Genomic DNA, 12,747 nt, shown 5'->3' with positions numbered 1-12,747 from the left:
AGCATCTCCATCATCTGAAGTGTTTGCGGTATTGCCTTGTGGATTGGAGTTTTTATTTTGATTCCAACAATCCTTCTTCAAGTGACCATTCTTTCCACAGTGGTAGCACTTTAAATTCTTCTTGCTCCTCGACTTCGATCTACCATGTTTATGACTGATGCTTTGGCCACGTTATGTTGATCTCCCTCTCATCGTTGTCAATGCTTCTGCTTGTTACAGATTTACTTGTCTGTCTTCCTTGTTCTTGCGCCAATTTTCTTCTTGTAGAACAGCAGCTGCAACGTCATCGAAGACTAGACTGGTGACATTACTGTTTGTCAAGTTGATGATGAGTTGATCGTACGAATCTGGTAGACTTTGAAGTAGAAGTTCAGCACGTTCTTGTTCTCCTATTTTACAGCTTAAGGATGTAAGCTGAGAAAATAAGGTGTTCAGTGTGTTTAAGTGCTCTGTTACTGAAGTAGATTCTGACATCCGAAGTGTGTACAATTTCCTCTTAAGGAAAATTTTATTGTGCAACGATGTGGCCTCGTACAATTTGGTGAGATGATCCCATATCTCCTTAGCTGTCTTCTTCTCCTCGATGCTTGACAATACTTCATCTGCTAATGCTAGATGAAAGTTTGCCATAGCATTTCCGTTCATCTCGTTCCATTTGTTGTCATCTGCGAAATCCATCAGCCTTTCATTGATAGCCGCTAGACACCCGTCTTTCCTCAGGATGGCCTTCATCTTCAATTTCCACAGTGAGAAATTTCTCCCATTGAATTTTTCAATATCAAATTTTGTTGCCATAACTTCTATTATTGATAGCTCCCACTATTTCACTATCGTGAATAGTTCTCTAGAACCTCAAAGAATGGGTAATACCTTCTTATTTTCTTATGTTGGATGATCCACCTTTTGGTGGCAACCACAAAGACAATAAAACAGATATTACACATTCAAATCTAGCTCTGATACCAATTGTTGCGGAAGACGGCTATCGGATAGAGCAAAATCGCAACTGATAATTTTGATAAAATAAAAATGAAGATAAAAAGAGACATAAAATTTACGTGAAAACCCCTAAATAAAATAGGGTAAAAACCGCGGGCAACGGTAGAAGAATTTCACTATGAGAAAATAAGAATTACAACCTCTCTCGATCTACCAAGGAGAAAACAATGATAATTCTCTCTCGATAAAAAAGGAGAAAATAACTCTCAAGAAACTCTCTAAATTCTCTCTAGTATTGGAAGAAAGCTAGAATGCTTTGGGATGGTTTTGAAGCTAAATGAGCTAGGGTATTTATAGTTGAAACTTAAGGACTAATCTTATAAATACACTAAAAGTTTAGTGACTAAAGTTTGTAATTTGCCCATTTAGTTTTCAACCATTGTTGCACCTAATTTTGACATTTTATATTTGGTGCCTACCATTGTTGAAAATTTCATTTTTTTTCAACCTTGCTAAATGCACTTTCAATGCATACTTTCAACAACATCAATAAACTTATTTAGGTCTGTATATTTAGATTTAGTATTAAAAAAAATCTGAATTTAAACTTAATCTTAGAAAGACCAAATTGAAATCATCTAGGATAAATACACATTTTTTTAAAGAGGATAAATACATTTATTATTATCGTTGTTATTTTTTTAATAAAAAAAACAAACTAATCAAAAAAATTTGAATAACTCAATCTTTATCTGCTTCGGAATCTTTTCATTTGTTTTTAGTTTTTGAGGAACAATATATTATATTCTTTTTATTATATTTTTTATGGAAAAAAGTAGAATAAAAGTCTATTAGAGGTTATTCTGTTGTATATATCTTAACGTTTATTGTAGTCCTTCTATTATTGAAAGGGACATTTTAGTCCCTTAAAGAGTTAAATTTTGGTCTAAAATTTTAAAGTTATAATTAACTGGTTTAAAGATTTTGGTTAGAGAAACTTTAAGCCTCTTTAAATTGAGAAAATTGATCTAAAAAGAGAGTAATTTATTTAATGTATACCATTAAAATGAGTAAATATGAACGATGTATAATGATGTTGACATTTTCCGTCAATACGAGGCAGCCGATCTCTTGGCATCTGACTCGTCTTTTGGATCGAAGAGACTCCAAATCGAGTAGCAAGACAAGTGGCGGAAGATAGAAGACTAATGAATCCTCCATAGCTGACATCCACGGCAGAGACAGAGACACAAGATCTATCTCAATTCTTTTTACCTCTTTACGCAAACTTCACAGAACAAATGTCCAAACGGGAGAAGCAAAGAGTAGAACGGTCGGTTTTAGGTTTCAAGATTCCTTTTTTGTTTTAGTTTTATTATTTAGGGATCGGTGTATTTTTGAATTATTTTACTTATTTGTTGGGCTTAAGGCCTAGTGACATTTTATCATTCATTTAAGCAATAAATTTCAAGAAAAATTAACGTACATTTTTAATTAAATACTTTTATATTTTAGCTTGTAATTACAATATTATTATAAGTGAATACAACATAATTTGAAGTTAGAATATGAATTAATTTTGTATTTAAATTTCACAAGTGTTTAAAATTTTTATGTAAAAGTTCATATTTTTTTGGAAGATCAATTTGTTTGAGTTGGGAATTGAGATGAACCTAAAGAGTTATTTGACCAAAATATTTAAATCAATTAATAATTATTTTATTATTTTATTTCAAATATTAACTTTCCAAACATACGTGAATTAAAATACATTTTTTATAATAACGGAACTAAAATAAACTTTTTGATATAATACAAAAATTAAAATATCCACTTTTATAATAAATAAATTGAAATGAATTTTTTTAACAAGACGGACTTAGGCAAAGGGAAGGAGAAATTTATTTATAATAAATATTGAACTCATAATTTAAAAAATATTATCCGAAAACTTTAACCATCGATCAATGAAACGAACACGCCATGAGAACCGTTTGCTTTTCTCTAGTAGTGTTTTCTTTTATCCTTCATAAAATAATGCCAAAAAAGCACAACCAGGATATATATATATATATATATATATATATATTATAGAGTGTTGAGCTTTATTATATTGTGGGGGACAAAACACATGAAAATGATGGGTTATTATCGCTAAACCACAACTTTTTATTCCCCAATGTTGTTGTGAAAATCAGCCAAAAGCATAATCAATCACACGATAACTTTGTACATTTTACGATTATAAATTGAATGAGAATATAATAATATTTATAGTACAAATATCATTTATATGAGACTTGTTAACATTAACAGTTAGTGTTTCATAATTATCTAAAGAGTATTATTTGTTCACAAATAGTGTTTGATACTAAGGTTCAGATAACAATATTTTTCTTGTGTATCTGTATCAGATTTAGTTAAAATTTTTCATGCCTATTGATATTCGAGTGAGAATATCAGTATTCACCTCGAGCATCAGTACTAAATCTAGGTTCAATATTTTGAAAAAATAACCTAATTTCGAAACTACCCAATTGAGTTTTGAAACTCGATGAACATGTATTATTACCCGTTGTATATGGTATCATTACCCCTTTTAAAATTATGCCAGTCCTGAAATTCATATATGTTCACCCGTATACAAAATTTATGTTATTATATATATATATATTTATCAGAAAAATATTTTTCTGAATCTGTCACTGTTAAAAAATACAAATTCTAGTAGTTATATTTGTAAAATACATTTACGTTGTTAATAGTTAAAAGATATTCTAAAAAAATGCTATCTCGAAATAATTATAGAATATTAAAACAAATTTGATGGTTTATTGGTCAGACTTAAGTTATATTTTTTAATTTGAATAATTAATTTAAATTATTATTTGACATTTAAAAAAACAATGCTTTACCTTCCATCATGGTTTGGTCTTTACTGAAGATCGCATGATAACATGAGGCCATGCTCGACCTCTTAGTTCTTGTCAGGAATGGATTGAAATAGACTGACGGAGACACTCGTTTTAAAAAATTTAAATTAATATGTATTTTAATTTTTTATAATTTTAATTGATAATATATTTTTACATTTTTTTATAAATATATCTTCTTTTAAATTTTTAAAAAAATTATATCCTAAAATAAGATCTTCCGATCCGTTCCTACTACTCTTTGTGACCCCTTCACGACCTCACAATCTCAGGATCGCGTGACCGTTAGGCATCACTCTATTCCTCGCGGTCCGAAATCATTCTCAGTTGTGGAAAAATCTCGTTGGAACAACTTACACCTCCACGTACAAACAAAAGCGAATATTTATTTGTGAGAAGGAATATTAGATAAAGTTTTTAATCTTATCTCTTAAAAATTGGATTAAGAATAAAGTACTAAAAATTATTAAATAACAAAATTAAAACATATGAAACAGATCGTGGCACTTTGTTTATCTTAAAATGTTTAAGTCAATTTCTAATCGTCAAGCGTCTATCTTCTTACATGGCTAATTTCTTTCTCCTTTCCTTTTTTTAAGGAACACATGGCTAATTTCTTGGTCTGTCATAAATTTTATGATTTTTTATAATGTCGGTCCATTGAAGTGACAAACATAATTCATGGCATAATATATACTGAGTGCAAATTAATTAAACTTTGTAATGCCACTGTCCAATAACACGAATTAACGTGTGGGACTGGGAAATGCTTACCAAATGATCTGGTCGGCTGCAAGCTAAGGCATGTGGGACCCGCTTCTACACTCTACTACAGTTAAGTTATGGCTTTTCTTTTTTTTAAAAAATAAAAAAGTTTTTTTTTGCCTTTTAAAGAAAAAAAAAAGACTAATCATGAAGGCTTTCAACGAGGTTTGAACATGTGTAATGATAAACCATTGTTTTTTTTAATATTCTATTAATTATTGACAATGAGCATACAGTTTAAAGATACACTTGCTCAAATTTATATTTTTAAAAATGATATTTTTTAATTATTAAAGTTAGTAAATAGATTCATGACAAACCTCTCATTCAATCATAAACTTTAGGTGAATATAAAATATGTGGTTGTATTGATGATATTTTTTTTTATTATTCTTGTGGTTTTAGGATTTTTGTCCTAATTAATTTAGATCAACTTACATTATACATCTAATTTTAATATGTGAGTCTTCCGATAAAATTTTTATGTGTACACATGGTCTCGAACTTAAGACTTGCTCAATATTTAAATATTAGTATAATTGATAATTCATAAACAAAAATTAATTTCATTTAATTATGTGATATGCCCTTTCTTATAAAATTAAAAAAAGGTGCTCAAATCCGATTAAATTATTAAACAAATGTTAAGGTAATAATATTTTTTTATTTTATTTATTGGATAAAGTCGAAACTTGAGTGCTTAAATACTGTCGGAATCCAACATAATCAAAGAGGCCAGATTTCTTTTCGCACTCTTTAATTAAAATCTTTAAATAAAAATATTATGATTTTAATTTATTTTTTAATAAATTTGAGATGATTTTGTCGATTATATGAATTTAATAAACAAATGTGTTCACTTAAAACTTAAAGCCGACGGGGCCTTGGTATATTCAGAAAGACGGTTTGTTTAGAATTTTGGTTTATTCATGCATTTTATTCTAAGTCAACAATGCCTTGTGTCTGGATTTTGTTTCTTAAACATTGCATTTCTTATCTGAATTTTGTTTCTCTTTTATGGTTTTTCATTGTTTCAAATTATCTGGGTAAGAATTAAGATTATCCATTTCAATAAATTCCAACATATTACACAGATTTTTCTTCTTCTTTTTACATAATTTTCACTTGCTTATCACCTACTGACTTTGACCTGATATATAAACTCATTTTGAAATAATTTTATTGAAAATGATTCTTAATTCCAACCCAAATTTTGCTTTACACAATGATATAAGATTTATAGAAAAAAATCAAAACATATTAAAAAAATTATAGTAGCATATGATTATCTTTTCAAAAAAAAAAAGTTATTAATAACACATAATCTACCGATATAACTGTTTGAATTTAAAACTTTTAAATAGAACAATACTCCTTTTTATAACTAATGACCACTCAATAAATTCATAATAATAGTATTATTAATTCACAACCCTTTTATAAAATAAACGTGACACTATAAAAAACGTTTCAGGAGACGGTTTAAATAATTCAACAAAAATTACTAAATATGGTAATATTTATAAATTTGACGCAGTGAAGTTCCTGATTATGGTGCTTTATGGACATAAATGTTTTCGTAAGAAAAATAAATACTATATTGTTTTGTGTTTGATTATTTCTGAGTATTTTCCATGCCCTTCAGATGAGTATGTGAAGGAGGAATCATAATTTCCTGGCCGCTTAATATTTGGGAGAAAAAAACAATTGTGTCTGAGTTGTACTAATCCGCCATGGCTGGAAGCTTTGCAACTTTGCCAATACAAGAAACGGATGTTACAGTTCTAAAGGAAACGATTCGCTCTCAACGGCAACTTCTTCAGACGCTATATTCTGAGCTCGACGTCGAAAGAGAATCCTCCGCGACCGCCACAAACGAATCTTTGTCGATGATCCTGCGGCTGCAAAGCGAGAAGGCGTCAATGAAGATGGAAGCAATTCAATACAAGAGATTGGCTGAAGAAAAGATTGGTCATGCCGAGGAATCTCTAGCAATTCTCAAAGAACTTATATATCAGAAAGAAATGGAGATCTCTTCCCTTGAGTTCCAACTTCAGGCTTATAGGTATAAGCTTCTAAGCTTGGGGTGTGAATGTGATGATTTGAATGATTTCGGAAAACAGTTTACTTCGAATCCACTTGCAGAAAGCAATGATGCATTCAATGGAGAAAAGGGTATTAAATCTACTGTTAGACGACTGACTTCTTTGCCTGCACGTCTACCAGTAGATTTCTCTTCAAAGAAGGATACTAATGATGGAGAAAACAATCCAGCACCGGTGCAGGATTTGTGTTCGAGGACGGATGCCGGAAATTCCGACACGGTAGTTCGCGCTCAGGTCTTGGGTCCGAGGGGAAGCTCTGTAAATTCAGCAGCTGGTGAATTCAATTCTTACTTGGAACAGATCAGATTGTTGGATGAAAAGGTGAAACAGATTGCAGATTGTAAAGAAGTTGGTCTAAAGAAAATTTCAAATGGTAAGGTTGAATCAGTGTCCCTAAATCCTAGCTCAATGAATGAATATCATAAAATAAAATCTCATGAAGATTCAAAAGAATTTCCCATTTCAAGTTTTTGTATCTCCTCTGGTGTTGTTCATGATGTATTTGAAGTTCCAGTTATACATGAAGTTCCTGAAACCAGTGCGGAAGGCAAAACTTGCTTTGACGTGGAAAAGTGTAAGGGTAAGTCGGTTTTGGAAAGCGATGATCGGCTTACTAAGCCGGATTTGATACTGGAAGATATATTGGGATTACCTGTTAAAGATGAAGTTGACTGGATAAAGATGAATAACTTTCTATGTGCAAAGCCTGAGGGAAAATTGCCTGCTGAATATGGAACTGAATGCATTAACGTAAATAAGTTGCTGATTACGGCTGCCGACAGCAAATCGGCTCTTCATGACTTAGCCGCCGGTGTTACCGACTATCAATCTGAGTTGAATCAACTTAGACAGAGAGTTGAGAAGCTTGAGAGTGGAAGAAACAATACAAGGCATGTAATTGTAAAAAGAAGTGAGGAGGAACTGAATTTGTTGGAGGATCTAAGAGAACAGCTGAATTCAATACGATCCGAGATGCAAAGTTGGAAACGGAAGAAACCGCCCTCTCCTTCGGACGAGGTGTCTCTAGTTCCTCTCACAGAGGTATGATCTGTGATTACCTTTTTTCATTTTTAGCACTGTCTAGTAAACAAAAGCATTATATTCCTTTGATCTGCTTTGAAACATCAATGCCTCTATTCTGGATTTCATTGTGTCTTGTATTCTTTTCTTCAAAGCTTGATAATGTGACCATTTTATGTGCACAGGCAATGATGTTCTGTTGGTTGTAATTAAGATGTTGGAATCAACAAAAACAAGCTGCAGTGATATCAAGGCTTGATGAATGTTGCACATATACTGTATAATGGTATCTTTGGGTCATGGTGAGTGCTGTGACAAAATAGATGTTTTTTCCCCTAAAAAAACAAGAGATTGTTTTGCATATACAATGAACATGATACAAAAATTGCATGCAGAAGCAGAGGTTTGTTTGAGCATTTTCATGTTTATATTTTCCACCTGAAATCGAAATGGATTTGTAGAACTGAATAGTTGTTGATATTTGCACATATATTCATCTTTCATTACTTGTCAAGTCAAGGCTTAGTTGAGTTGGTTTATACGGTCACCCTTAAGAACATATCAAGGTTACCTGTGTGGATATGAAGGGAATAATATTCCATGTGTTGGAAGGTTTGGCAGTATTTTACACTTACGAGTCGGTGCGACTGAAAGAAGAAAGGGAAGATATATATATATATATATATATATATATATATATATATATATATATATTTATGCGTGTGGGTTAAAGGATTGTTATTGACAGGAAAAGAATTGAAATTTTTTTCTGGTGATTATTTATCTTCCTTAACCCATGAAGTTATAGCAGAAGAAAAATGGAGAAACGTCAATCCCCAACCGGCTGTTTTCTATCTCAGGGCCAGTAAGCTGAAATGCGTTGGCTGCCTAAAGATTTAGAAAAACAAGGCGAGGAACAGCTTATAAAAGAAGCGGGATTGAATGTAGAAAACCATACCTTATTCGGCTTTTTGGCTAAGTTCAAGTGTGGTATCTGTTCTTATCAGTATAATATTTGATACGTAGGCTATAGCCCACATGATATTAAATTATATTTTCAGGGGAGAGGCTACCACAATAGCTTGCTATTGGGTCTCTCGTGTGTCACCCAAGCGTTGCACAAAAGCTTGGGCCTGATACACCCCATACAATTCTTGTTTTACGAAAAAAAATTATTCTCCTTTTTGATGATATTGAATTTATAAGCGGAATCGAATTCCTAACACTATGAATCTTGCACCTCTTTATTGGGTTCTCTCGCTTCAACAAAATCTTGGTCACTAAAAATCAATGTTTTTACAGTTCTCGTAATTTTACAACCCGGTTGAGTTGAGACTTAGCATGTAACTATTTGGAAGGAATGATTCTAGACTATTTGTTCCTGTTATTTTTGTGTTTGGGCATAATTTATGAAAACCATGGTATGCAATGACAAAATTTCCTTGGTTCATAATTTTGTTCGACTTAGTTTTCGGACATGTTTTCCACTCTCATGTATGTTATACTTTTTTGTGATTCCGCTAATCCATGAATGTTGATTAATTAAAAGAAAAAAAGTTAAACACATGTTTTGGATTCAGTTCTATTCCAAGTTACTTTGTGGTTAATGTGGAGTTTAATATTTGGGTTAGACTGTCTCTACAGAGTATCAATGCCACATTCACACACCAAGGTCCCATGTTCTGTATAGTAGGTGGGATTTTCATTAAGGGACACCAAAAACATATACAAGTAATTTGGGTTACCACAAGATTGATCCAAGTAGCCTATATAATGTTGGACTCGTATTAATGGTTGCACAATCAAGATCAATTTAATTAATAACTCCCTACAAAACTCTACCAAGTTAAATTGATGGCCAAACCGAAACGTGTATATTATGTGTGCCCTAGGAAAGGATTCCCATATCTGTCGGATGAGCTACGTTCTTATTGATTATTCTATGGATTTTTCCAAGATGAAAATGGAATAATGGGCGTAGGACTTGTCGTTGCAAAGTTATATTTTTCAATATGTTTTTATTTAAGTAAAACATGGTTGCATACATGTTTATTACGTTTGCAAAATATAAAAGTATATATTTGCTTGTACATAAATAGATAGATTCAAGAATAATTAAATGGACAGGTGGTGTTGTTGACTCTTGAAAATTTAAAATTATCATATATTTTAGATATTTTATGTATTTTTCTTGAAAATATGTTTTCGTCTTTGGAATTTTATAAGTTCAACTCCTCGTAAAATTTTAAATATTCGTCTCTTAACATAAAATTATGCATCTGTCTTTAGATAGATTTACAAAACTTTATTTATATTGTGGTTTACAAAATTTTGCAAATTCTTGCAAGTCTTGTTATGAGGGTGTGCGATGCCAGTAAGGGTGGGAGGGGGTTTATGATTTGAGATTTAGAGATTCTGGGTATGATAAGTAGTTTAGATTTGGTAACGCCTGGCTCCGATCGAACGTAGCTTAGACATGTCCCTTATTCTCGCAAAAAATGCCTTTAAATTTTAGTGACCAAAATAGAAGTGAAAAGATAGTTGATTGATTAATGGTTTAATTTATCCTATTATCAAATATACTTTTATATAGGGTAAAGTGCACGTTTAGTACCTAAACTATTACTTTTTGTCCCCTTTCAGTATTTAAATTTTTATTTGTTTCAAAATCTTACCTAAAGTTTTCCTTTTGTTTTATTTTGATACCTTGCTGTTAGAACTTCATGGAACTGTTATAACATGGTACTTTTTATGGGTAAATTACATCATTTATCACTCAACTATCTTCTCACTCCCATTTTGGTCACTAAAGTTTAATTTTTTAATTTAATTACTTAACTTCCAATTTACTCATAATTTAATCCTCTAACTGTCAAATTTAGTTTTTATTTTAATTATGTATTAATAAAATAATAATAAAAAAATGTCATGCCACAAAAATTATTAATGAAATAAATTAGAGTGATTAAAACATGAACAATTTAAACGTTGAGTAGTGACCAAAATAGGAGTGAGAAGATAATTGAGTGATGAATGATGTAATTTACCCATAAAAATTACGTATAGCAATTCCTTAAAGCTTTTAACGGGACTTATCCAAAAAAAAGCTTTTAACGGGATAACAAAATGAAACATAAACTAAATGTTAGGTATGATTTTGCATACATGTAGTTTACCTTTTATATAAGTAAACATGGTTGTATACATGTTTATTAGGTTTGCAAAATATAAAAGTAATATATTTGCTTGTACATGAATAGATAAATTTACAAAATTTTATTTATATTTCAGTTTGGTATGGTAACAACACCTCTAGTTAATATTATCAATGAAGAAATGGTTAATAAATAACAACTATAAAGACTAAAAAAAGTTGTGCATCATCTTAAGTTGCCAGAATGCAAGTTTGTATTAGATAAACTTTGTCCAAAAAGCTCAAAATCATTGAAAGAGTCCAATGAAATAGCTCCTTGCAATAAAAAACGTATGATGATGCAATTAAGTTCCAGATTATGCCCGGTTTACTCTTACTTGGTAATTAAGTTTACGATTCTTTATGGACATAAATGTTTTCGTAAGAAAAATAAATAAATATTGTTGTGTTTGATTATTCCTCACAAAGTATTTTCCATGCCTTTCAGATGAATATGTAAAGGAGCGACCATCATTTTCTGGCTGCTTAACTTTGTATCTGAGTTGTACTAATCCGCCATGGCTGGAAGTTCTGCAACTCTGCCAATACAAGAAACGGATGTTACAGTTCTAAAGGAAACGCTTCGCTCTCAACAGCAGCTTCTTCAGAAGCTATATTCCGAGCTCGACGACGAAAGAGAATGCTCCGCGACCGCCACGAACGAATCTTTGTCGATGATACTGCGGCTGCAAAGCGAGAAGGCGTCAATGAAGATGGAAGCAATTCAATACAAGAGATTGGCTGAAGAAAAAATTGGTTACGCTGAGGAATCTCTAGCAATTCTCGAAGAACTTATATATCAGAAAGAAATGGAGATCTCTTCCCTTGAGTTCCAACTTCAGGCTTATAGGCATAAGCTTCTAAGCTTGGGGTGTGATGATTTGAATGATTTCGAAAAACAGTTTACATCGAATCGCCCTGCAGAAAGAAATGATGCATTCAATGGAGAGAAGGGTATTAAATCTACTATTAGACGACTCAGTTCTTTGCCTGCAAGATTACCAGTAGATTTCTCTTCAAAGAAGAGAATTAATGATGGATATTCAACAGAATTACCCATTTCCAGTTCTGCTATTTCCTCTGGAATTGTTCTTGATATATTTGAAGCTCCTGAAACCAGTGCAAAAGGCAAAACTTGCTTTGATGTGGAAAGCGATGATCGACTTACAAAGCCAGATTTGATACAGGAAGACAAATTGCGGTTGCCTGTTAAAGATGAAGTTGACTGGATAAAGATGAATAACTTTCTAAGGGCAAATAAGACTACGGATGCAGACAGCAAATCGATTCTTCGTGGCTTAGCCGCCGGCGTTACCGGCGATCAATCTGAGTTGAAACATCTTAGACAGAGAGTTGAGAAGCTTGAGAGTGGAAGAAACAATACAAGGCATGAAATTATAGAAACAAGTGAAGAGGAACTGAATTTGTTGAAGGATCTAAGAGAACAGCTGAATTCAATACGATCGGAGATGCGAAATTGGAAACCGAAGCAACCACCCTCTCCTTCGGACGAGGTGTCTCTAGTTCCTCTCACAGAGGTATGATCTGTGGTTACCTTTTTCATTTTTAGCACTGTCTAGTAAACAAAAGCATTGTATTCCTTTGATCTGCATTGAAACGTCAATGGGCACAGGCTTTTTATATTCCTTTGCTTCAAAGAATGATAATGTGATCATTTTATGTGCACAGGCAATGATGTACTTGTGGTTGTAGTTTAGCATTTGAAGTTGGAATCAACTCAAACAATCTCCACTGATATAAAGCCTTGATGAACGGTGCACATCAACTGTAT

The 12,747-nt window shown here is 32.0% G+C and overlaps 1 protein-coding gene and 1 non-coding gene across 4 annotated transcripts; both read left to right on the top strand.

The window, feature by feature from the left end:
* Positions 1–6,270: 6,270 nt before the first annotated feature.
* On the top strand, positions 6,271–12,747 carry LOC120134353. 3 transcript variants are annotated; one of them, XM_039150787.1, is made up of 2 exons: positions 6,271–7,783; positions 12,645–12,747. In XM_039150787.1, exons 1-2 carry the CDS (start codon positions 6,371–6,373, stop codon positions 12,666–12,668), a joined length of 1,437 nt encoding a protein of 478 aa, XP_039006718.1. In that variant the 5' UTR covers positions 6,271–6,370; the 3' UTR covers positions 12,669–12,747. The 3 variants fall into 3 exon arrangements, with proteins under 3 accessions (XP_039006718.1, XP_039006717.1, XP_039006719.1); XM_039150786.1 differs by lacking the exon at positions 12,645–12,747 and adding an exon at positions 7,948–8,205; XM_039150788.1 differs by lacking the exon at positions 6,271–7,783 and adding an exon at positions 11,448–12,493.
* On the top strand, positions 8,717–8,909 carry LOC120134778. Its single transcript, XR_005517183.1, has one exon. It is a non-coding gene; the product is annotated as a U2 spliceosomal RNA (small nuclear RNA).

The sequence above is a fragment of the Hibiscus syriacus genome, unplaced genomic scaffold (genome assembly GCF_006381635.1).
Source record: "Hibiscus syriacus cultivar Baekdansim isolate YM2019G1 unplaced genomic scaffold, ASM638163v2 tig00110597_pilon, whole genome shotgun sequence".
Lineage (NCBI taxonomy): Eukaryota > Viridiplantae > Streptophyta > Magnoliopsida > Malvales > Malvaceae > Hibiscus > Hibiscus syriacus.
Note: the sequence above shows the minus strand (reverse complement) of the source record. Positions and strands in the feature narration are given on the sequence as shown.